We start from the raw sequence: 26,832 nt of genomic DNA on the forward strand, positions 1-26,832 counted from the left end.
TAACCTAAAGTCAAGAAAATTTACTCTTATATTTTCTTCTATGTGTTTTATACTTTTAGCTCTTATATTTAGGTCTTTTTTCCATCTTGTGTTAATTTTTGTGTGTGGTATGAGGAAGGAGTTCCAACTTCACTTTTTTTGCATGTGTATATCCTATTGTCCCAGCACCATTTGTTGAAAATACTGTGCTTTTACCATTGAACTGTCGGCACCATTTTAAAAAATGAACTGACTTACAGCAAGAGGTTTATTTATGGACTCTAAATCCTGCTCCATCTATATGTTTGTTGTATTAGCCCATTCTCACACTGCTACAAAGAACTACCTGAGACTGGGTAATTTATGAAGGAAAGAGGTTTAATTAACTCATAGTTCTGCAGGCTTAACAGGAAGCATGACTGGGAGGCCTCAGGAAACTTACAATCATGGGAGAAGGTGAAGGAGAAGCAAGCACCTTCTCAGGAAAGAGAGTGAGAGAGTGAAGGGGAAAGTGCCATGCACTTTTAAACCATCAGATCTTGTGAGAACTCACTCACTATCATGAGAACAGCAAGGGGGAAGTATGCCCTCGTGATCCAATCAGCTCCCACCAGACCCTTCCCCTGACATATGAGGAGTACAATTCGACATGAGATTTGGGTGGGGACACAGAAAAAACCATATCACCTGTCTTTATGCCAGGACTACACTGTCTGAATAACTGTAGCTTTGTAATAAGTCTTGAAATTGGGAAGTGCGAGCCTTCCAACTTTGTTGGGTTTCAAGATTGTATTGGCTGTTTGGGATCTGTTGCATTTCCCTGTGATTTTTAAGATCATCCTTTCAGTTTCTATAAATAAACCAGATAGGATTTGATAGCAATTGTGTTGAATCCGTAGATCAATTTGAGAAGTATTGCCTTTTTAACAGTATTAAGTCTTTCAAACCACAAACACAAAATATCTATTTAGGACCCTTTGATTTCTTTCAACAATGTTTTGCAACTGGCAGTATATAGTCCTATATTTCTTTTGTTAAAATTATTCCTAAGTATTTATTCTTTTTACGCTATTGCAAATGAAATAGTTTTCTTAGTTTTATTTTCAGATTGCTCATTGCTAGAGTATAGAGATACAATTGATTTTTGTATGTTGATCTATCATAATGGAGTCTTGCTCTTTCACCTAGGCTGGAGTGCAGTGGTGCGATCTCAGCTCACTGCAACCTCCGCCTCCCAGGTTCAAACGATTCTCCTGCCTCAGCCTCCCGAGTAGCTGGGATTATAGGTGCCTGCCACTACGCCCAGCTAATTTTTTGTATTTTTAGTAGAGATGGGGTTTCACCATGTTGACCAGGCTGGTCTCGAACTCCTGATCTTGTGATTCACTCACCTCAGCTTCCCAAAGTGCTGGGATTGTTTTAAAGGTTTAAGCAAGTTTTAAAACGTTAATTGTAAAGAAAATTCTGTGTGTAAACATATTAGCTAAAGTTAAAAAGGTATCATCCAGTTTTTCTGGGACACCCTTGTCTTTCTTGTTCATGATTTTTAAGGGAAAATATGAGGTCTTTAAAAATAAATATTACATTAGCCAGGCGTGGTGGTGTGCACCTGTAATCCCACTTATTTGGGAGGCTGAGGCAGGAGAATTGCTTGAACCCAGGAGACGGAGATTGCAGTGAGCTGAGATTGTGCCACTGCACTCCAGCCTGGGTGACAGAGCGAGAGACTGTCTCAAAAAAAAAGAGAAAAAGTATCATGTTTACTGTATGTTTTCAGAGGTGGTCATTTTTTAGGTTAAGAAAGTTCCTCTCTTTTTTTGTTGTTGTTGTTGTTTTTTAAAGACAGGGTCTCATTTTGTCACCCAGGCTGTTGGAGTGCAGTGGCCTGATTGTGGCTCACTACAGTCTCAACTGCTTGGGCTCAAGCCATCCTCCCACCTCAGCCTCCCCAAGTAGCTGGGACTACAGGTGTGTGCCACCACGCCCGGCTGATTTTTTGTTTGTTTGTTGAGCAAAGTCTTCCTTTGTCACTGAGGCTGGAGTGCAGTGGCATGGATCTCGGTTCAGTGCAACCTCTGCTTCCCAGATTCAAGCAATTCTCCTGCCTCAGCCTTCTGAGTAGCTGGGATTACAGGCGCACACCACTGTGCCTGGCTAATTTTTGTATCTTTAGTAGAGACGGAGTTTCACCATGTTGGCCAGGCTGGTCTTGAACTCCTGACCTCAAGTGATCTGCCCGCCTTGGCCTCCCAGAATGCTGAGATGACAGGCATGAGCCACCACACCATGCCCTGATTTCTTTTGTAGAGATAGGGTTTTGCCATGTTGGCCAGGCTGGTCTGGAACTCCTGAGCTCAAGCTATCAGCTCGCCTTGGCCTCCCAAAGTACTGCAGTTATAGGCGTGAGCCACTGCACCCGGCTGAGAAAGTTCCCTATTCTGAGTTTGTTGATTGTTTTGTTTTTTTTTTTTAAATAATGAAAAGGGTTTTTTATTTCAGAGAAATTTTGTTTTACTGTTTCTTTGATTATTTCATTTCCTCTGTTCTTTTCTCTAGAAAGCCATTAGATAGTTTCAGGGTCTCTGTGCTATTCATGTTTCTTTTCTTTTGTGCTCCATTTAACCTTTTGTTTTATCTTCTGGGAGATTTTCTTATTTTCTTTTGTTTTCTTTTTTTTTTTTTTTTTTTTGAGACTGAGTCTCGCCCTGTCATCCAGGCTGGAGTGCAGTGGCGTGATCTTGGCTCACTGCAACCTCTACCACCCAGGTTCAAGCGATTCTTCTGCCTCAGCCTCCCGAGTAGCTGGGACTATAGGCACATACCACCACACCCAGCTAATTTTTTAAAATATTTTTAGTAGAGACGGGGTTTCACCATGTTGGCCAGGCTGGTCTCGAACTCCTGACCTCAGGTGATCCACCTGCCTTGGCCTCCCAAAGTGCTGGGATTACACACATGAGACACCACACCCGGCCTCTTCTGGAAGATTTTCTTGACATTGTCTTTTAGGTTACTGGCTGTGTATTCAGCTGTGTCCATTTTGATATTTAACCCACCTATTAAATTTTTAAACTTTGATAATCTTATTTTGTCAATTTGATTATTCATGTTCTTTACTTTTTTAATTTTTGTAGCTACAGTAAGTATCCTTTTGATCCTCTCTGAACCTGTTTTATTTTTTTCATCTTAAGAACCTTTAATACAATTATCTAAATGCAGAGTTTCAGTTTATGAAATGAACCAAAGCGGTTTGTCATTTCATACTATAAAATATTGAAAATCAAGTGCTAAACTGATACTTTACTTTTAAAGTTGTTTATTGAATTATCTGTTAACTCTTATGATTAGGTATTGTTTTTTCATCTTGGATTTTTCCTTTTGTGCTGTTGGGGTTGTCTTGAAAATGTATTTAGCTTAGTGGAATGAGGGATTAGAGTGATTAATATAGGTTGTTGGCATGGATTTTTTTTTTTTTTTTCTTTTTGGTAACATATTCTCTTTGTTTTCCAGTTTTGCATTTCTAGATTTTAACACAGGACCAGGCACAGAGGGTCACATTTAATGTTGAATGAATGATCAGTTACAGCATTTTTTTCTCTAACGGATCTGAGCATTGTCACATGAGAGTCCTATATTGTGTAGTACCTTTTGCCTTTTGAAAGCATTGTTTTCATTTTCATGAGGATTTTCTGCTTCCCAACTGAGGAATTTCCTAACTGCCTACGTCCTCAGTTAACTTTTGCATTTTTACTTATCAATGAGCTATTTATATGTGTATTTTTACAGAAAGCTTTAATTTGGAAACATCACACCGAATCACTTTCTAACACCCTTAGTTTGCTGGAAGACAACTTAGAATCAGAAATAAGCATATTTAAACCCATATACCATATATCAAGAAATCTGTAAAGGGCCTTTTAGATCCCTCTTCTATGGGATCTGGCAACACAGAGCCATTCCTACAACTCCCAAAAGCAGATCTCTATCCAGCACAGAGAGACCCGGGTAGGCTGATGATCAATAACCAGTGGAGGCGCATATTTGCTGCATAGGAATAAATGCTAACCTTAGATAGTCTATGATTCCCCTTTGTCTTCCCTATTTCTCTGTTGGTATCTCATTGTTTGTATTATATTCAGAACTTGCATTATGAGTATTTAAAGTCCTTTGGAACGTGCTTTAAGTTTTTGAGGCTTTTCTTTACCCTTCTAGTGTATTGGAGCAGAAATGCTTACACTGCAGCATGGTGTAAAGGAAAGTGCGCACACTGTTTTTTTATTTATGGTATTCCACGGAAGTTAAGTGCACACACTTTGAACTTCCTAACTGCCTACTTCCTCGGTTTACTTTTGCATTTTACTTATCATTGGGCCATATATATATATGTGTGTCTTTTTTATTTTTATTTTTTTTTGAGTTGGAGTCTCACTCTGTCACCCAGGCTGGAGTGCAGTGGTACGATCTCGACTCACTGCATCCTCTGCCTCCCAGGTTCAAGCGATTCTTCTGCCTCAGCCTCCCAAGTAGCTGGGACTACAGGCACACACCACCACACCTGGCTAATTTTTTATATTTTTAGTAGAGACGAGGTTTCACCATATTGGCCAGGCTGGTCGTGAACTCCTGACCTCGTGATCTGCCTGCCCTGGCCTCCCAAAGTGACAGGATTACAGGCATGAGCCACTGCACCCGGCCCTATGTGAGCTTTAATTTAGAAATATCTCACTAAATCACTTTCTAACACCCTCAGTTTGCTGGAAGAAAACTTAGAATCAGATATAAGCATATTTAAACCAATATACCATATATCTAGAAATCTGTAGAAGTGTCTTTTAATCATTTGATTATTTTTTTTATTTTTTATTTTTGAGACGGACTCTTGCTCTGTCGCCCAGGCTGGAGTGCGGTGGCATGATCTCGGCTCACTGCAACCTCCGCCTCCTGGGTTAAAGCAATTCTCCTGCCTCAGCCTCCCGAGTAGCTGGGATTATAGGTACCCGCCCCCACACCCAGATTTTTTTTTTTGTATGTTTAGTAGAGGCGGGGTTTCACCATGTTGGCCAGGCTGGTCTTGAACTCCTGACCTCATGATCCGCCCACCTCGGCCTCCCAAAGTGCTGGGATTACAGGCGTGAGCCACTGCGCCCAGTCTAATCATTTGATTCTTATTGGCTCTTATTATAAATATAGTTCAGACAGTCATTTGTATAGAAACACATTGTAGGGCCGGGCGCAGTGGCTCACGCCTGTAATCCCAGCACTTTGGGAGGCTGAGGTGGGCGGATCATGAGGTCACGAGATCAAGACCATCCTGGCTAACACGGTGAAAACACCGTCTCTACTAAAAAAAAAAATACAAAAAATTAGCCGGGAGTGGTGGCGGGTGCCTGTAATCCCAGCTACTCGGGAGGCTGAGTCAGGAGAATGGCGTGAACCTGGGAGGCAGAGCTTGCAGTGAGCTGAGATCGTGCCACTGCACTCCAGCCTGAGCAAGACTCCATCTCAAAAAAAAAAAAAAAGTAAAAAAATAAAATAAAAAAATAGAAACACATTGTAAAAGGAGAGGATTGTAAAAGCAATCAAATGATAACTGAAGGAAAGAATGCTTGTATCCTAGTGCATTATAATACTTGAGGTTCATAATGATGACCCTTAATTAGTAAGGAAAGATTGGATTTGCTGCATCCTAGAGTAGAGAACATTTTTAGTTATTTGGAATTGTATAGACTTGGCGCTCCCCCCGAGACCCCCACCGCAAGACGGAGTCTTGCTCTGTCACCCAGGCTGGAGTGCAGTGGTGTGATCTCAGCTCATCGCAACCTCCACCTCCTGGGCTCAAGTGATTCTCCTGCCCCAGCCTCCTGAGTAGCTGGGATTACAGGCGCCCACCACCATGCCCGGCTCATTTTTTTTGTTTTATATTGTTTTTTTTTTTTAGTAGAGATGAGATTTCACCATGTTGGCCAGGCTGGTCTTCAACTTCTGACCTTAGCTGATCCATCTGCCTCAGCCTCCCAAAGTGCTGGGATTATACGCCTGAGCCACCACACCCAGCCTCAAATCATAAACTTTTTTTTTTTTTTTTTTTGAGACGAAGTCTCGCTCTGTTGCCCAGGCTGGAGTGAAGTGGCACAATCTTGGGTGACTGCAACCTCCGCCTCCCAGGTTCAAGCGATTCTCCTGCCTCAGCCTCCCGAGTAGCTGGGATTACAGGCGTGCACCACTGCGCCCGGCTAATTTTTTGTATTTCCAGTAGAGATGGGGTTTCACCATGTTGGCCAGGCTGGTCTTGAATTCCTGACCTCAGGTCATCCACCCGCCTTGGCCTTCCAAAGTGCTAGGATTACAGGCATGAGCCACTGTGCTCAGCCTCAAATCATAAACTTTTTAAAGATTTATCCCTGACCCTCTAAATTAGGTTATGTGCCTTGTTATATGCTCTTTTAGCACTTATCCTAATTGTGATTGTGTATTTATTATATGATTGTTTATTCAACAGTTTCTTTCAACAAATATTTACCAAGTGTTTAGTAAATCTTCTTTTGGATTGTAAGCTTCATTAAGGCAGACTAAGGACTGGGTCTGTGGTTTCTCTTGGCCATGTGCACCTAGCACCTAGCACAGTGCTTAGACATAGGGAGTACTTAATAAGTAGTCATTGAATAGATACATTAAAATGGCATTAATAATGCTGCCTATCTGATAAGGCTGCTATGAGCCTTCAATGAAATCGTGTGTAGGAAGTGCTAGTTTGCTCATAGGCTGGTGGTAACAGTCTGCTGTGGTCATTGAGAGCAGTTATTCTGGTCACCACACCTACTAGCTCTGTGAACCCATATAGGTAGTTAATATCTCTGATTTTTATTTTATTTATCTGTAAAATGGAACTAATAATTACAACCACCTTATAGGACGGAGTCTTGCTCTGTCACCCAGGCTGGAGTGCAGTGGTGTGATCTCGTCTCACTGCAACCTCCGCCTCCCAGGCTCAAGCAATTCTCCTGCCTCAGCCTCCTTAGTAGCTGGGATTACAGGTGTGCACCACCATGCCTAGCTAATTTTTGTATTTTTAGTAAGATGGGGTTTTGCCATGTTGGCCAGGCTGATCTCAAGCAGAATTCTGGCCTCAAGTGATCCACCTGATTCAGCCTCCCAAAGTGCTAGAATTACAGGTGAGCCACCTGACCCAGCCTCCTTATAGGATTTTGTAAGAATTAACCTGTGACAATGACAGTGAAACATTTAGGTTACAGTAACTTGTTCAGTAGATGGTGGTTATACCATTGTTAATATGTTAATGAGTAAGAACAGTAGTCAAAAGAATATGTAGAAAGTATCAGAAGAAATTCACATGTGGAAATGCTGTATTCTCTGATGAGATAGTAGTACTGTATTTTTACTATTCCATGATTCTCAGAATATTGAATATTTTCTACTTATGTCTGTGATGGGTCATACTTTGTTAGCTGCAGTTTTACCTTGTTTTAAAAAGTACTATTAGGCTAGGCGTGGTGGCTCACGCCTGTAATCCCAGCACTTTGGGAGGCCGAGGTGGGCGGATCACGAGGTCAGGAGATCAAGACCATCCTGGCTAACACAGTGAAACCGCGTCTCCGCTAAACATACAAAAAATTAGCCAGGCATAGTGGTGGGCGTCTGTAGTCCCAGCTACTCGGGAGGCTGAGGCAGGAGAATAGCATGAACCCGGGAGGCAGAGCTTGCAGTGAGCCCAGATCGCGCCACTGCATTCCAGCCTGGGTGACAGAGCGAGACTCCGTCTCAAAAAAAAAAAAAAAAAAAAAGTACTATTGAGAATATAATATAATTAACCTGAATAGGTTAATTATATTATGGAACCTAAACCATATAAATTTAAAATGCCTTAGAATGCCCAGTCAGCAAGTGACAGTATTAGAAATCAACCTGGATTTTAGACCACTGTGTGTTCATGGATAATGTTTGTGTGTTTAGGAGACTATTCTGAATAGTGGTTCACAGTCCTTTACGTGCATCCCCTGTGCATTGGATGCTTCACTAGCCTTTTCTGACTAAAGCATATGAAAATACAAGTGAAAAAGGCAAGTTATTACAGGAATAACTTCGTTTTCTCTAATTTTCATATTTTGAAAATTCATTTGTAAGCATTTGATACTTTAAACCTGTTTACAGGAACTTGGTATAAACCACCGTGTCCAGCCGTTTGTCTCATATTTGAATTGTTTTATTTTCTTCCTGGCCACGTGGGCCCTGACTTCTCACTTTCATAAGAAGGGGTTTGTATTGTGGAGATACAAATTATGGAGTTGTTTGCATTAATACAAGTGTTTGTGGAAAAAGATGCCAAACTTTCCTGTGATTGGTAATGCACCTTTATTGTAGGCTCAGCAAAACAGTCCCTCATCTACGGGATCTGGCAACACAGAGCATTCCTGCAGCTCCCAAAAACAGATCTCCATCCAGCACAGACAGACCCAGGTAGGTTGGTGATCGATAATCAATTGAGGGGCATACCTGCTGTGTAGGAATAAGGGCTAATCTGTGTAGTCTGTCATTCTTCTCTGACTTCTCTGTATTTCTCTGACCACCTCGTTATTTGTGTGTATTATATTCACAACTTGCATTATGGGTAAAGTCCTTTGGAAGGTGCTTTAACTTTTTGAGGCTTTTCTTTACTCTTCTGGTGTATTGTAGCAGAAATGCTTATGCTAAAGCATGATGTTAAGGAAAGTGCACACTTTCTTTTTTTTTTCCTATAGTATTCCACAGAAGAAAAGTACCTACACTTTGAAGGCCTCTAAGTTCAGATTCTGGCATTGTGGCCTAAGTTCAGATTCTGGCCTGGGCCTCAGTTTTTCTTAGTACAAATCATCTGTGAAAATGTGGTTGATTCTCATGATCTCAGACAGTGTATACAAAATGTTTATTAGTAGTGTACTTATAGTAGGCTTTCAATAAATGTTAATTCCCTAATTTATGAAAGTAGTTAATGTATTCCTTTTCGTGCTTATTTATTTATACCTGGCTAAACTTCTCTCAGATGTGAGATACCAGCATGGTTTACTCCTTAAATTGTGTTCAGAAACTCTTTAATTTAGGGAGTCTTCTGAACATTTGAGGATTGTATCTGCAAAGGATGGTGGCTATAGCTTCCATTTTGTAGTTTTGAGTATACTGGGTTTTCTTAAAGCCTCTTTTGATACTGTATATATTACCTTCAAGACAGGATCATTGGCAATCTAGGAGAGTTTCTTAAATCTCAAGAGGTATACAACTCCCTGGAGCACATTTGAATTTTATCTAAATCACCAGCTCTTGTACGGTTCAGTTAGATAGTTGAGCACTCAGGTAGCTTCTTCTCTTCCCTTCTAATTGCTCTGTGTTTCCACCAGATGGCGCATTTGTTCCTTAGAGAGTTGTGTCAAGTCTCCTGTGAGATCCTTTTCTATTCAAAGTTAGTTTCATTTCTGGGGTAACGTGTTTCTACATTGTTCAGTGCACAGTAGTGAGAAGTCATACATTTCATTCCAGAATTAACATGTGTTTGAAGCGTAGGTGTAGTGGGACATAAGGAACCCAGCAGAGGACTTGAAGAATTAGATGAGACAAGCAGATTTCATTTCTTAAGCCATGTGATTCTAGACCATTTGTGTGAGCAAGTGCTTTTTTTTTCCCCCGAGAAAGGTAATGAGAAGAGTGTGATGACATATAACATGTTGAGACTAATCCTAAATTTGTTTTACCTTTGTCTCTGTAGTCCGACCTCACGATAGAAAAAATATCTGCACTAGAAAACAGTAAGAATTCTGACTTAGAGAAGAAGGAGGGAAGAATAGATGATTTATTAAGAGTAAGTATTAAAATGTGGTAAGAGATTTTATAGCAAGCACCATATGTTATATTATGTACATATCATAGAAGTAATTGCTATAGCCAAATAACAATGAAATAATAAACATTTGGGTATTTTTCTTTAATTGAGGGAATCTGAGTAGGAACCAGGTTCCTGCATCTTAAACACTACCTTTAAATTGGAAATCTTATACTGTAGTATTTTAGTGATTGAATTTATATTGGAGAAATAGATATGTGGAGTGTTACATTTCATCTAGAACTGTGGGAATAAGTATAAAGTGTTGTTTTCCCATTCCAGAGAAGTTATTTTAATATTGTTGAATTTTATAAGCTATTTCAAAGGACTTTTTAGCCCATTTTGCTTTTTGTACCTTTTATAACCTACTCACCCAAACTTTTTTGTGCTTACAAAGGAAACCTTTAAAATGCTTCATCTGGAATTAAATAGATACCACTAGAAAATACTTTATCAGTATATTTTGAATATGCAATTTGGCATGACTGACTCATAATTTTTGAAGAGTAAAAAGGGCCGGACATGGTGGTTCACACCTGTAATCCCAGCACTTTGGGAGGCCAAGGCAGGTGGATGACTTGAGGTCAGGAGTTTGAGACCACCCTGGCCAACATGGTGAAAAGAAACCCTGTCTCTACTAAAAAAATATAAAACATTATCCTGGTGTGGTGGCAAGCGGCTGTAGTCCCAGCTACTTGGGAGGCTGAGACAGGAGAATCGCTTGAGCCTGGGAGGTGGAGGTTGCAGTGAGCCGAGATTGTGCCACTGCATTCCAGCCTGGGCAACAGAGTGATACTTCATCTCAAGAAAAAAATAAGAAAGTAAAAAGGACCGGGCATGGTGGCCCATACCTGCCACTTTGGGAGGCTGAGGCCGGAGGGTTGCTTGAGATCAGGGGTTCGAGACCAGCATGCATGACACAGCAAGACCCCATTTCTATAAAAGAATACAAAATTTGCCAGGCATGGTGGTGTGTCTGTGGTCCCAGCTACTGGGAGCCTGAGGTGGGAAGATGCTTGAGCCCAGGACCTCTAGGCTGCAGTGAGCCAAGTTCACGCTGCTGCGCTCCAGCCTGGACAACAGAGCAAGACCCTGCCTCAAAAAAAAAAAAAAAATTATACATGCTCTTTACAAAATACAGAAAAATATGTCACTCATAATTCCATTAATTGGGATTAAACATTTGGCTCATTTTTTTTTTCAGTAATTTTGAGCTGTTTGAAGTAGATATGTGTGTGTATATATGTATATATATACACACACACACACAAATGGATATATACATAAATGTTACTAATTTATGAATAACATTGGCTAGCATTTTTCTCTTCTCTAGTGATTTAGAAGGTATAGGTTTGATCCTTATTTGTGCTAATGTGGTAGTTAATCTGACTCTTTAGGGTCCTGAAACCTCCAGGGCTACTGTGACACAGCAAGGTGGGGATCGGCAGCCTTGCCTTTGTCAGTCTTTCTTATTAGGCTTTGGGTACAATTTTGTTTGAATATATGTTTAATAATACAGATTATAAAAGTCACTTTACTTATGATGATCTGACCTCCAAAATTTTTTTACTTGTATTATATTTCTGTACTTAATAAAAACATAGGGTAAAATAGTGTATTTTGACTCCTTTTTACATAAAACCTGGAATTCAGCACATAGCTAAACTAAGTCTGGCCTTTATTAGTAAAGTCTGGTGTGTTTATATTATTATTAATTTTTTTTTTTTTTTTGAGACAGAGTCTTGCTCTGTTGCCCAGGCTGAAGTGCAGTGGCGTGATCTCGGCTCACTGCAACCTCCGCCTCCCAGGGTCAAGCAATTCTCCTGCCTCAGCCTCCTGAGTAGCTGGGATTACAGGCGCCCGCCACCACGCCCAGCTAATTTTTGTATTTTTAGTAGAGGCGGGGTTTCACCATGTTGGTCAGGCTGGTCTTGAACCCCTGACCTCGTGATTCACCCACCTCGGCCTCCCAAAGTGCTGGGATTACAGGCGTGAGCCACCGCAACCGGCTATTATTATTAATTTTATATATTTATTTTGAGACAGGATCTCACTCTGTCACCCAGGCTGGAGTGTGGTGGCGCAGTCTTGCAAGCTGTGCCCTCCCCAATCCCCGCCTGATGTAATCCTCCCACCTCGGTCTCCCAAGTAGCTGGTACTATAGGCATGTGCCACTACATTTGGCTGTTTATATTATTAATTAATTAATTAATTAATTTTTTGAGACAGAGTCTCACTTTGTCACCCAGGTTCAAGTGATTCTCCTGCCTCTGCCTCCCAAGTAGCTGGGATTACAGGCATGCACCAAAATGCCTGGCTAATTTTTGTATTTTTAATAGAGATGGGTTTTTGCCATATTGGCCATGCTGGTCTCGAACTCCTGACCTGCAGTGATCAGCCTACCTTGGTCTGCCAAAGTGCTGGGATTACAGGCGTGAGTCACTGCGCTCGGCCTATATTATTATTATTAAATTACCGTTTTTACTGCTATATATGATACTAAGTTCTTATCTATAGAGTATAGGCAGAGGCAGCTTTATGACCAAATTTGTAGTCATTGTTAGACTTGTTTATTCAACTGATTTCAAAGCTTATCAACAGTATTTTTTTTGTTTATAGTTTTTGTTTTATCTGTTGATGGTGGTACATTTTTAAGTGATTATTTTTCAGCAAGGATTTGTCGGTGTTAAATTTTCTCTGCCTTGCAGACCTGAGAATTCTCTCTTTTGCCCTCCCATGAAAAGACAACACTGTGTGCAGGATTTTTGTGTCATAACCCCTTGTTCTGTTCGTTCTGCCTCTCAAATATAACACACATTCTCTCTCTCTGTTTCTCCTTCAGTTTTTCAAGCATTTAGTATTTCAAAGAGGTTCATGACCAAAGCAGCAAACACCATAATTTGTTAAATATTACCCCAGGGTGTAGCTATATGTGGGTTTATATATTTTTATTTGGAAAATGTGTGCTTATGTCTAACTATGCTTTTATCCCTCTTTATATTGGTTTCTTCTTGATTCTTAGCTTGAATCTCTGATTTCTCTCCTTTATTTCTAACATGTTATGTCTCATTTTAATATGATTGCCCCTTTCTTCTGAATCTCATTAAACACTGTCTTCCATATATTTCTAGCATTTACTGCAGCTCATGTGAATTTTGATTTTATTGTTTACATTTTTATTTTTTGAGACAGTGTCCTGCTGTCGCCCAGGCTGGGTGCAGTGGCACCGTCATGGCTCACTGCAGCCTTCATCTCCCAGGCTCAAGCAGTCCTCTCACTTCAGCCTCCTGAATAGCTGGGACTACAGGCATGTGCCACTGTGCTTGGCTAATTTTTTTATTTTTTGTAGGAACAGGGTCTCACTATGTTGCCCAGGCTGGTCTTGAACTCTTGGGCTCAAGCAGTCCTCCTACCTTGGCTTCCCAAAGTGCTGGGATAACAAATGTGAGCCACCGTGCCAGGCCTATTATTTACATTTTAAATTTCCCTGCTTTTTTCCCTCATCTAATATGCTTTCTTACCCCATCCTGTATATTCTCTAGGGTTTTTGGTTCCTATTGCCTAGATATCATGTCTTTTTGCATTTTATGAAATATGACAAGAAGTATTCTAAAATGTTCTTTTGATTTCTATGGGTGATCATTTATTGTTTTGAAGCTGATTTTCTGTATTCCTTGGGCCTATTTTTTTTGTTCTTGTTTTTATTTACTATTGTTATTTTTATTTCCTTTTCTCCATCTTTGAATGAGGAGACCCATATGTAGTCTCAGCACTGTGTTGTATTTTTCATTGTTCAGATATGTATACTTGGATGGAGTTGCTTTTATTCCTGTTTTTATTCATTTGGGTGCTGGTTGAATTGCCATCGAAGATTTATAATGAAATGGTTTGTGGGTGTAAAAAGCTCCTTGCCAAATTCCAGTATCTGTCAGGGTTTTGTACAGAGAAACTCTGCTGTACTGAGAAAGAATTGTGGGCGTGCCTTTCTCCATCATTTGACTCTTTAAGATTGAGATGGCAGAGTATGAGAAAAACTTGAATCCTAACTTGGTACTGCTTTAGGAGTTTTTTAAAAATGTTTGCTTATGTTTTCTAAGAAGCAATATGTTTCCTTCACTCACCATTGCCCCTTCTACTCCGTCGTCTTCGGACTGTTGCAGTCTTTATTTGTATGTAGAGCAGTACTAAAGGAGTAGATAAATAAAAAAGGAAGACACAGAGGGCAGCTGCCTTGTTTTTAGGTTGATTAGAACTTGTGCTTCTGGAAGATCTAGAGGATTGACAGTGAGGGAAAGACTACATGCCTTGTATATTCTTTCAGATGTCATTCATTGAATTTTGCTATTTTAGTAAGATGTTGGGTATGGCTGCATTGGGGGCTACTAGCCAGCTGCTTTTTTTTTCCTTTTTTTTAATTTAAAAAAAAGGACACAGTGTCTTGCTCTGTCTCCCAGGCTGGAGTGCTGTGGTGCAATCACAGCTCACTGCAGCCTCGACCTCCCAGGCTCAAGCAATCTTCAGCCTCCCGAACAGCTGGCATCAGAGGCGCATGCTGCCACACATGGCTAATTTTCAAAATTTTATAGAGACAAGGTTTTGCCATGTTGCCAAGGCTGGTCTTGAACTCCTGGGCTCAAGCAATGCTCCTGTGTCGGCCTCCCAGAGTGCTGGGATTATAGGCATGAGCCACACGCACCAGCCACCAGCTGTTACTTTAAAACATGAACTCCTCAAAGACATTAGTGTCAGAAGCCACAAAAACTTAGAATTCTTAAAATTTTAAATAACTGCCAAGAGGTTGATTGATTTCATACATTTGATTATAGATTTCAAGGGAACACTCACCTTATGGGTAGGCTGGGTTTTCCATAAACATTAAATGATCTTTGCTTCGTAGATTCTTTAGTATGAATTTGGTAGTCACGCTTACCCAAATGTAGTTACACTCTGCCTTTGATAATATGGTTCTGTACAAAAACTAACAGGAAGAAATTATGCTGATGGGGAGAGGAGAAACATTTGGAGACAGAAGCTGTTTCTCATGGGTTACTTTAAAAATGATACTATATTATACAAAAGAAAAAATGATAAAAATTTTTAATGAAGCTACAAAGTCTCAAAAATTGAGTATCGTGTGATATCTTCTGTTTGTGCTTTTTAGTATTTTAGAAACACATAACAGGTTTTTCTTTTTCATAATTTAAGTGAGCTTTTATGAGGTAACATTATTTGCTAGAAGAGCTGAGATCTTTTTTTTTTTTTTTTTTTTTTTAACACAAAAGGAATAAATTCAGGACTTGCAAGTCAAATTCGTCCTTGGGCTAGTGGTTCTTTCCTTCTCTGTTATTGCAGGAGGCTTTAAGTTTTTAGTCCACACTGTAGGCTTCTGACCACAGCTAAATTAGCTGTATGTTTACATTCTGGCATTCTTGAATCAGGACCTTGTTTGTTTGTTCTGTCTTTTGTGGGCATGGGCGTGCCTGGCTTCTCTGGTGAGGAACATTTATGCAAATTTATCTTTCTTAAATACGACTAGAAAAATAACAAAGCAAACATAAAATTCAGTAATTTTTTTGTATGTGCTTAATCACTCTGTATTTTAAACATTCATTGTAGTTTATTTTTTATTTTTTATTATTTTTTTTTTTAGATGAAGTCTCACTCTGTCACCTAGGCTGGAGTGCAGTGGCTTGATCTTGGCTCATTGCAACCCTCGCCTTTGGGTTCAAGCGATTCTCCCGCCTCAGCCTCCCGAGTAGCTGGAATTACAGGCTCCCGCCACCACGCGTGGCCAATTTTTTTATATTTAGTAGAGATGGGGTTTGGCCACGCAGGCCAGGCTGGTCTTGAACTCCTGACCTCAAGTCATCTGCCCGCCTCGGCCTCCCAAAGTGCTAGGATTGCATGCATGAGCCACGATTCCCAGCTTTAACATTTTTAAAATTATTATTTTGTGATAGCTTAGGTGTTTGTGATTACAAGAGTAGCTGTAACTGGTTATTGGCAGGAGCAAGATATGATCAGTAGAAAAACATGCCCAAGTTAGTAATTCAATTTATCATTTACAAATAGATGGTATGTTATGAGAGAATAAAGGAATGAATTATTTACTTTTTCTAAGACATAGTTACTTGTTACCTGTTTGAACTTTAATTTTGCTTTTGATAAAACAACATATAGAAATGATTTTTTTCTCTCTCCCTAGAAACTGCTTTTCCATTAATCTTCTTCCTTGGAGCTAATTAAAAATTTTTTTCTCATTGAAGGCCAACTGTGATTTGAGACGGCAGATTGATGAACAGCAAAAGATGCTAGAGAAATACAAGGAACGATTAAATAGATGTGTGACAATGAGCAAGAAACTCCTTATAGAAAAGGTCAGTGAATAATGTTGGTCTAAACTCTGTATCCCAAGATACTCAATGTGTGTCATTGTGTGGCTTCTTATTCCTTACTTGAGATGAAAATATTTAAAAGTAGAGCTTTTTAGGAACATGATTTGACAATTAGAATTTTTTCCTTGCATGGACACCAGACCAAGCATCCAGAGTGTTAATTTGGGATATGCTTTGTTGCTGTGCATTGCTTTGAATGTGATATTGAACAGAGACAGCTTGTCCTAGTTGAGTTTATTTGGGGTATTGCTCTCCTAAATTCTTATATTCATTCTATCAATTGAAGTGAGTATCCAATTACTATTAGAATCATTAACAATAGTTGCATTTTTGTTTCAGAGATGGCATTTAGAATAACTTATGTATATAATAATGTGATAATTAATGCTTTGTGCATTAAAAAATTAAAGTTGTCATATACCTGTATATGATTACTTAATTGGCTGATGTCCTCTTTATTATATTCATTGGTTAATTATCACTTATCTCTGTTAATAGGTATTAGTAACTATTAGAAGTTTGTTTTTTTTGAGGCTGAGTCTCGTCCAGGCTGGAGTGCAGTGGCATGATCTCAGCGCACTGTAGCCTTCGCCTCCCAGATTCAAGCGATTCTCCTGCCTCAGCCTCCTGAGTAGCTGGGTTTACAGGCATGCGCCACCATGCCCAGCCAATTTTTTTTTTTTTTTTTTTAATTATACTTTAAGTTTTAGGGTACATGTGCACAACATGCAGGTTAGTTACATATGTATACATGTGCCATGTTGGTGTGCTCAACTCGTCATTTAACGTTGGGTGCTATGCCTCCCCACTCCCCCCACCCCACAACAGGCCCCGGTGATGTTCCCCTTCCTGTGTCCATGTGTTCTCATTGTTCAATTCCCACCTATGAGTGAGAACATGCGGTGTTTGGTTTTTTTGTCCTTGCAATAGTTTGCTGAAAATGATGGTTTCCAGCTTCATTCATGTCCCTACAAAGGACATGAACTCATCATTTTTTATGGCTGCATAGTATTCCATGGTATATATGTGCCACATTTTCTTAATCCAGTCTATCATTGTTGGACATTTGGATTGGTTCCAAGTCTTTGCTATTGTGAATAGTGCCATAATAAACATACATGTGCATGTGTCTTTATAGCAGCATGATTTATAATCCTTTGGGTATATACCCAGTAATGGGATTGCTAGGTCAAATGGTATTTCTAGTTCAAGATCCCTGAGGAATTGCGGGGTTTTGCCATGTTGGCCAGGCTGGTCTTGAACTTCTGACCTCAAGTGATCCACCCGTCTCGGCCTCCCAAAGTGCTGGGATTACAGGCGCTCACCACTGTGCCCGGCCTATTTCTTAGAAGTTTTAAGAAGGCAGTACTTCCTAATGACAATATTACAAGAACAAACTGGAGGTTTGAGATATACTGGGGATTTATTTTCCTGAAATCTTTGGAATGTTGTTAAAAAGACAGGGAACACTGTCTTTCAGTAAAAGTGAAATGGATTATTTTATTGAGGCCGAAGATACTGGGGGAAATTTTGTTTCATTCTTTGACTCATTAATCAACTTTATAGAAAAGAAACCACTTTTTAAAATTTTTTCTGAGAGTGAGAAAAAATAAAATATATGCTAATCCAGATAATTTCTTTGAAGTTTAGAATACTTCCTGAAATCAGCATAGATTCAGCCAGTTGTACTAAACCCTAAATAGCATACTACAAAAAGTAAACATAATGCTGTCTCTGAGTTCTCACAGGAAAACAACTTTCTATTTGCTAGGAGTAGTACATAACAAAATTTAAATTTGTTTCCAAAATAACTGAAATTATAGTATCTACTTATTGACTTTCTAAATAGGGAGTATTCATTGAGTATCTGCTACACCGTGATGCAGTATAAAGAAGCATAAATGGACTGGGTGTGGTGGCTCACGCCTGTAATCCCAGCACTTTGGGAGGCCAACGAGGGTGGATCACTTGAGGTCAAGAGTTCGAGATCAGCCTGGCCAACATGGTGAAACCCCATCTCTACTAAAAATACAAAAATTGGCTGAGTGTCGGGGTGTGCGCCTGTAATCTTAGCTACTCTGGAGGCTGAGGCACGAGAATCACTTGAATCCGGGAGGCGGAGATTGCAGTGAGCCTGAGATCATGCCATTTCACTCCAGCCTAGGTAGTAGAATGAGACTGTCTCAAAACAAAAAACAAGCAAAAAAACACACAAATGAAAATGCAATCATAGAGTGCAATGTTATCTTTCATAGAGTTTGAATACTTTAAAAATTTTAAAACTCTTATAACTTAATCATAAAAAGACAGCTCATTAAAAATGAGCAAGAGACTTGAACAGATAGTTTACAAAAAAAGTGTATAAAAATACGCAAATGGCAAGCATGAAAAGATGTTCAATGTCATTATCCATCAGGAAAACTCAAGGTAAAACCACTGTGAGATAGTACTACATACCCAGTAGAATGACTAGAAATAAAAAAAACCTGACAGATCCAAGGGTTGGTGAAGATGAGGGGCAGCCTGATTTCTTACACCAATAGAAATGTAAAATATTATGGCTACTTCAGAAGGTTTTTGGACAGTTTTTCTATTTGAGATAAATACATACTAAATCCTGTGATCCAGCAGTTCCTCTCCTGGCGTTTACCCAAAGCAAATGTTGGCCGGGCATGGTGACTCACGCCTGTAATCCCAGTACTTTGAGAGGCTCAGGGAGGAGGGTCACTTGAACCCAGAAGTTTGAGACTAGCCTGGGCAGCACAGCGAGACCATCTTTATTTTTAAAAACAGAAGAAAGCAAATGTCCATAAAAGTACTTGTATGAGAATATTCATGGGAATTTTATTCATAGCCAAAAAGTGGAAACATCCTAGGTGTCTGTTAACAAGTGAATGTAGATACAAATTATTATATTGTCATACAGTGGAATACTACTCAGTAATAGAAAAAGAATGAATTTCTCATAATAGAACAGCTTGCTTGAATCTAAGAAACAAAAGACACAGTTCCTGCCATCAGAGGGGTAACAGTCTACATGAGGGTGGGCAAATAAGACACATTCACATATATAAGGAAACCTATTCAGATAAGCAGTGCACGTATTAAGAATTCACTAGAATTAGCTGGGTGTGGTGGCACACACCTGTAGTCCTAGCTACTCAGGAGGCTGAGGTGGGAGGATCACTGGAGCCAGGAGTTGGAGGCTGTAGTAAGCTGTGATTGCACTGCTGCACTCCAGCCTGGGCAACAGAGTGAGACCCTGTCTCTTAAAAGAAAAGAAAAGAAATTCACTAAAATAAATCAATGGCAGGGGACTAATTGGAGAAAGCTATAAAGAAGAGGAAAAATGTGTTCTGGGCATGGAAAACTGCAGCTATAAATTGCCTGTTGGTTGAAATAGACAGGACATCTCAAGGACATTTATCCCATGGTATCATCTCTCACAGTACTTTATTCTTTTCCTTTGAATTCTTTACGGCAGTTTGTACTTAGAATTACCAATTAATATATTTAGTGGTTATAACTCCCCCTCTCTCTAGGCTGTGAACACCAGTTTTTTTCTATGTCCTATACTGAACATTCTTACAGTTCATGACGTATAATTGGTTTTAAATAAACTTGGGTTCAATGAATGATGTTCTCAAGAATCAGGAGTATATAAGGTATTCTGGAGTAAGAATTCTGCAGGGAGGCAGATAATAATCTTCTAGTGCATTGAGGAGTTTTTCTTGTCTGGATCCAAAGTTTGGTAGCAAAGAGCCATGGAAAATTTGGAACATCAAACTGGAAGTGTGCAAAGTGGTGTTCTGAGAAGATGAATTGGCAGCAGTTCTCTAGAAAATATTAGATAGAGAAGAAACAGAAAATAGGGAAACAGCTTAAGAGCTAGGTATTATGTGGCCCAAATGTGAGATGCTGAACTCTAAGATTAAAAACACGTAGGCAGGCTGGGTGCAGTAGCTTAGGCCTGTAATCTCAGCACTTTGGGAGGCAGAGGTGGGCTGATCACTTGAGGCCAGGAATTCAAGACCAGTGTGGCCAACATGGCGAAACCAGTCTCTACTAAAAAATACAAAAATTGGCCGGGTGTGGTGGCTCACGCCTGTAATCTTAGCACTTTGGGAGGCCGAGGCGGGCAAATCAGGAGGTCAGGAGTTCAAGACCAGCCTGGTCAACACAGTGAAACCTCATCTCTACTAAAAATACAAAAATTAGCTGGGCATGGTGACACGTGCCTGTAGTCCCAGCTACTTGGGAGGCTGAGGCAGGAGAATCGCTTGAAGCCGGGAGGTGGAGGTTGCAGTGAGCCAAGATCCCACCACTGCACTCCAGCTTGGGCAACAGAGTGAGACTTCGTTTCAAAAAAAAAAAAAAAAAAAATTATCCAGGCGTGGTGGCGCGCACCTGTAGTCCCAGATATTCAGGAGACTGAGGCAGGAGAATCGCTTGAACCCGGGAAGAAGAGGTTGTAGTGAGCCGAGATCATGACTCTGCACTCCAGTCTGGGCGATAGAGCAAGACTCTGTCTTAAAAAAACAAAACAAACAAAAAACCAAACAAACAAACAAAAAAACCCCACACACCCATAGGCAGATTGGGAAAGCTTTACCTATGAAGAACCTGTGGTTGTTTCATTATTCTATCTTGTCTACTTTGTTTGAATAGGAATAGTTAGTCATCCAAGGAGTCATTACTGACTGTTCTGAGAAGGTGTATGATTTTCAACAGTATGTTTCCTGATAATGTTAAATGTTTTAGTTTCTAAGAAGTGTCTTTATCCATGCTAATTGGTATTGAATTCCTTTTTTTGTCTGTTTCCCCTAAGTCAAAACAAGAGAAGATGGCATGTAGAGATAAGAGCATGCAAGACCGCTTGAGACTGGGCCACTTTACTACTGTCCGACACGGAGCCTCATTTACTGAACAGTGGACAGATGGTTATGCTTTTCAGAATCTTATCAAGTAAGTGAATTGTTACGATTAAATGGAGAATTGAAAAGTTTGTTTGGATTTTTTAGGTTTTCTGTAATTGTAGTCATTAATAATCCTAGTATTGGTAGTCATCTTTTTAGTTAGTTTTTTAGTCACCACATGTGGAAAGAAATGTATCGAATGAGGTGAAGTCCTGAAAAAAAAACGACACAAGTAAAATCAGGAATACAAAATAAGTTCCAGAAAATAAATAAAGAATGAGTTCAGGCCAGGTGCGGTGGCTCACACCTGTAATCCCAGCACTTTGGGAGGCTGAGGTGGGTGGATCATGAGGTCAGGAGTTCAAGACCAGCCTGGCCAACATGGTGAGACCCTGTCTCTACTAGAAATACAAAAATTAGCCAGGCGTGGTGGCATGCGCCTGTAATCCCAGCTACTTGGGAGGCTGAGGCAGAGAACTGATTGAACCCGGGAGGTGGAGGTTACAGTGAGCCGAGATCGTACCACTGAACTCCAGCCTGGGCGACAGAGCAAGACTCCGTCTCAAAAAAAAAAAAAAAAAGAATGAGTTCTGCATTAAAACTTAAAAGAATCAGAATTGCTGAAGCTAAGGAAGAAAAACCTAGGGTTTGACTTTCTATCTTTCTAATTATATAATGAATTTTCATTAAGAGTCTATTGAGCATTTATTCTGGATCCACAGAAAAATGAAATGTGAAAAGACCTGAGAAAGAATTTCCTGAGATAAGTTTAGGTATAAAGCAGAATAAAACCACTGAAGAACTTTATAGGACATGTTCCTGGGATTATTTAAGGAGACAGTGTCCAGTCATCAGAGAGTCACTTCCTGGAAGGCAGTGGTGACCAGCCCCACTGTGTGTGCCTGTCTGCAGCTTGGAATCTTGAACATTTATTGTCTTTGTCATAACTTTTGATTTGAAACATTCAGGTATTTATTCCAACGAGGGAATTAACATTTAAAATCCTCAAATTCCAACTGTGTGACTAGCTACCATAGCTTAGATCTTTAAATGTATATAGATAGCTTCAGATTGCAGTACCTTTTGGTGTATCTTCTTTTTTTTTTTTAATCTCTAGGTCATGATGAGTTGGAAGGTTCTATAGACTGCCTTTCCTTCCTGTGTTTTTTTGCTGAAATAGCTTGTTGAGTGTGAATTGGAAAGCATGTGACTACTTTTGAGTAATAATGAAACAAATAAGAAACTTATGCCTGAAAGAAAATACAAATATTGATGCTATTTATAATATTTGTTAAAACTAACCTCTGAATTAGACATTAGTAGTCCTTGTTTTATGTGTGAAACATTAACCTCCAACTTAGATTAAGCATGTTTTTGCTTCATGATTATTCCTCATGTATGTATATTTTGGTGTGTGAAGAGGCTTTCAAGTCAAAGAATACCTTTGAAGGAAAGCACAGACTTTTCTTAGGCTGGCACCAGACATTCAGAGCAGCATTCACTCTGCGCTCTTAAGCATAGGTGGCTGGTGATAGCAGAGGTATCAGGGCAGTGTAAACAGCAGTTACATGGAGGTATGATACCTGTTTATAACATCCTGGCCAAGACATGCAAGTTGTCCTGGAAGTGACATACCATCCAGTTTCCAGATTTGTTAAAATGGAATCAGAAGAAGATAAAACTTAAGATCCACATAGTGGCCAAAGCCACCTAATGCCTACACTGACTTCTAGTAGTGGTAGTCACTCTGAGCAGCCCTGTCAGTGGCTACTATTTAGATACCAGTCTTTTTAGACTTTGATTCAGGAAAGATGGGGAGTTTGTATAGAGATGTAATTAGTTTTAAGAAGTGCTTTTGGCTGGGCACAGTGGCTCTTGCCTGTAATCCCAGCACTTTGGGAGGCCGAAGCGGGTGGATCAGTTGAGCCCAGGAGTTCGAGACCAGCCTGGGCAACATGATGAAACCCTGTCTCTACAAAATATACAAAAATTAGCTGGGTGTGGTGGCACACACCTGTGGTCCCAGCTACTTGGGAGATTGAGGTGGGAGGATGACTTGAGCCCAGGAGGCAGAGGTGAGTGATGCAGTGAGCCTAGAATTGTACCACTGTCCTCCAGCCTGGGCGACAGAGCCAGATCCTGTCTCATAACAAAACAAAACAAAAAGAAGTGGTTAAACTTACTGCTTATAGTAGCAATATTTTATCTCTTACTCTAAAAGCAGCTTGATGCCCACGAGGGTCTGGAAATCTGCATGGTAGAGTACAAAATGATGACTTTGCTATAGAGCCATCAGATCAGAGGAAGTGAGACTATGTAATGAAATCCCTAAGTAGGACTCTTCACTGTAGGTAGATAGCACTGTTTTACCGTTTTAAGTCATATAAATGGCCAGAAATCTATGTCTCCTCTTGGGAAGCTGTTTCTGGCTGATGTCTATTAATTATAGGTATTTTAGTTCCTGAAATTTTGCTTTAATAAATTAATTTCCATCAGTTTAGAAATTGAAATTCTTTAGTTGTAAAAGGCTATATCTAATAACCTCAGAGGTCACAATTCTGCACATGAGAAACTCCAAGACATGTGAAGTAATTTGGCGGGTGAAGTAGCTGAACACTAACAATATTACTAGGTTTTATGGGAAGAGACAAACCTAAAGGCATTTAAAAAATGAATCAGATAATCAAGTATAGCCTCAATAAGACCCTTAGCACTGTTTTTTTGTTGTTGTTGTTGTTATTTTTGTTCACTGGTTCGTTTTTTGAGTGATCTTTAATTTCCTAAAACAGAAGATTCATTGTCTAATAGGAAAATTATATCAGATTTGTAATATTTTTTGACCAGTTTAGTAATTTTTGCTTTCCACAGTATGTTTGAATCTTTTGAAAAAGTAGCTTATTTTATAGTTCTGAGAAAGTAATGTTAAATACTAAATGTTAATGTTATTCAGTATACCACTTTTTGTTTAAAGAAGTCTCAAACAGTCCATGGCAAGGCAATAAAAATTCTTTACTAAGACTTTGTTTATGTTGAAGTAAACAAAATTAAAGTAATGGGATTTGGCCAGATGTGGTGGCTCACACCTGTAATCCCAGCACTTTGGGAGGCTGAGATGGGCGGATCACTTGAGGCCAGGAGTTTGAGACCAGCCTGGCCAAAATGATGAAACCCTGTCTTTACCAAAAATACAAAAATTAGTTGGGCATGGTGACACATGCCTGTAATCCCAGCTACTCAGGAGGCTGAGGCAGGAGAATTGCTTGAACATGGGAGGCAGAGGTTGCAGTGAGCCAAGATTGTGCCACTGCACTCCAAGCTGGGTGACAGAGCGAGACCCTGTCTCAAAAAAAAAAAAAAAAAGGTAATGGGATTTGACCTGTGTACAGAATTGTGATCATTTAAGATGCATATAACTAGAGGAAGAAATTAAAGTTTACAACATTGTAATGCTAGTCCAGGTATTTATTCTGAAGTGTAACAAGTTCCAGTGTCCATTTCATTTATTTTATTTTGAGATGGAGCCTCACTCTGTTGCCCAGGCTGCAGTGCAATGGCACGATCTCGGCTCACTGCAACCTCTGCCTCCCGAGTTCAAGTGATTCTCCTGCCTCAGCCTCCTCAGTAGCTGGGATTACAGGTGCCCACCACTATGCCTGATGAATTTTTGTATTTTTAGTAGAGACGGGGTTTTGCCATGTTGGCCAGGCTGGTCTTGAACTCCTGACCTCAAGTGATCCACCCACCTCGTCCTCCCAACCAGTATTCGTTTTAAAGCAATTTACATCAAACCATCTGATTCTCAGTCATATGATCCATAACAAATTCACTCATTTTGTTGATTTTATAAACATTAGATCTTCTTTAGGTATCGTATACCATTTCACAGCTCCCAGTTTATACAGAATATATTCAATCCTGGGAATCTTTAAAAATCTCATCTGGGCTGGTTGTGGTGGCTCATGCCTGTAATCCCAGCAGTTTGGGAGGTCGAGGTGGGTGCATATCCTGAGGTCAGGAGTTTGAGACCAGCCTGGCCAACATGGTGAAACCCCTTCTCTACTAAAAATACAAAAATTAGCCAGGCATGGTGGTGTGCACCCATAGTCCCAGCTACCCGGGAGACTGAGACAGGGGAATTGCTTGAACCCGGGAGGTGGAAGTTGCAGTGAGCTGAGATCACGCCACTGCACTCCAGCCTGGATGACAGAGTGAGACTTCGTCTCCAAAAAAAAAAAAACAACCCATCTGGGATATTGACATGTTGTTTGAAGTTTTGAAGTTTCAGACCTCTCAGAGATGAAATAGATAACAGATTATTTAAAATAATTTTGTTAAAATAATGACTGGAAATACGTGCCTTTTTTTTTTTTTTTTTTTTTTTTTTTTTGAGATGGAGTATTGCTCTGTTGCCCAGGCTAGAGTGCAGTGGCGCGATCTTGGCTCACTGCAACCTCTGCCTCCTGGGTTCAAGCAATTCTCCTGCCTCAACCTCCTGAGTAGCTGGGACTATAGGCACACACCACCACTCCCGGCTAATTTTTGTATTTTTAGTAGAGACGAGGTTTCACCATATTGGCCAGGCTGGTCTCAAACTAAGTGATCCGCCCGCCTTGGCCTCCCAAAGTGCCGGGATTACAGGTGTGAGCCACCGCGCCCGGCCACATTTTTTAAAATACCTTTACTACTAGTTACTTGTATGGGTGAAGTGTAAAATGTAGTTTTGCTGCTGAAGGTGCCCGCATTCAGTTCCTGGGATGCTGTAACAAATACCATAAACTGGGTGGTTTAAAGTAACAGAAATGTATTCTCTCACACTTCAGGAGTCTGAAAGTCTGAAATCAAGGTGGGGCAGGACCATACTTCCTCAAACCTCTAGGGAACATCTTTTCTTTGCCTCTTCAGCAGTGTGGCAGCCCCAGGTGTTGGGCTTCGGCAGTATAACTCCATTCTCTCTCCTCTTCACATGGTGTTCTCCCTGTGCGTCTCTGTGTCTCCTCTTCTCATAAGGATACGGGTCATATTGGATTAAGGTCCTATCGTGTCCAGTATGACCTCATCTTCACTAGTAATATCTTTATTCATCCTATTTCCAAATAAGGTCATATCCTGAGGTACTAACGACTTTAACATATCTTTTGGGGGACACAACCCATAATGGTGCAGAAGATTGATTGTCTTGTTTCTCTTTTGCAGGCAGTGGCTTGGTAAATACAGTTATTTAGATTTGAGTGAGATGGATTTATTGGGTCCTCAATACTTCTGTAAAATATAGAAGAAATAGCCTCTTGCTATGGGTGATGAAGGGCGAGCACTCTCTAAAATTGATGCTATACAAGAAATATTTAAGGATCAACTCTGTGAAAGGCACTGTTAATGCATGCTGGGGGATATACGGATTGCTAAGACATGATTCCTGTTCTGTGAGAAGTTACAGTTTGACATAATCCAGCCTTTGTGCTCCCAAAATAAATCTAAATGAAGTACCACTGATAGACCCTCTTTATTCTTTTCTTCTTCGATGTAAATAGCTAAACAGTTTCAAGAACATCAAGAATCGATATGGGAATCCTTAAAATACATAACATTGATCTTTGGTGCATCAGCTTTCATGTTCAAACTTTCGTTCTCAGAATGTGCAGTTTAGGATTTCCCTAAAGGTGTTTTGGAATCT

At 40.0% G+C, this 26,832-nt stretch overlaps 1 protein-coding gene across 14 annotated transcripts in view; it reads left to right on the top strand.

Moving 5' to 3' along the window:
* Positions 1-26,832, top strand: part of TLK2 (tousled like kinase 2) — a 135,555-nt gene that overhangs the window by 66,091 nt on the left and 42,632 nt on the right. For all 14 annotated transcript variants that reach the window (XM_054537219.2, XM_054537220.2, XM_024234905.3 and 11 more), the window contains 4 exons: positions 8,359-8,454; positions 9,734-9,826; positions 16,117-16,227; positions 21,074-21,210. In XM_054537219.2, the coding sequence (XP_054393194.1) occupies positions 8,359-8,454; positions 9,734-9,826; positions 16,117-16,227; positions 21,074-21,210 (437 nt within the window). The remainder of the gene's footprint in view (positions 1-8,358; positions 8,455-9,733; positions 9,827-16,116; positions 16,228-21,073; positions 21,211-26,832) is intronic.

This window comes from Pongo abelii, chromosome 19 (assembly GCF_028885655.2).
Source record: "Pongo abelii isolate AG06213 chromosome 19, NHGRI_mPonAbe1-v2.0_pri, whole genome shotgun sequence".
Classification (NCBI taxonomy): Eukaryota; Metazoa; Chordata; class Mammalia; order Primates; family Hominidae; genus Pongo; species Pongo abelii.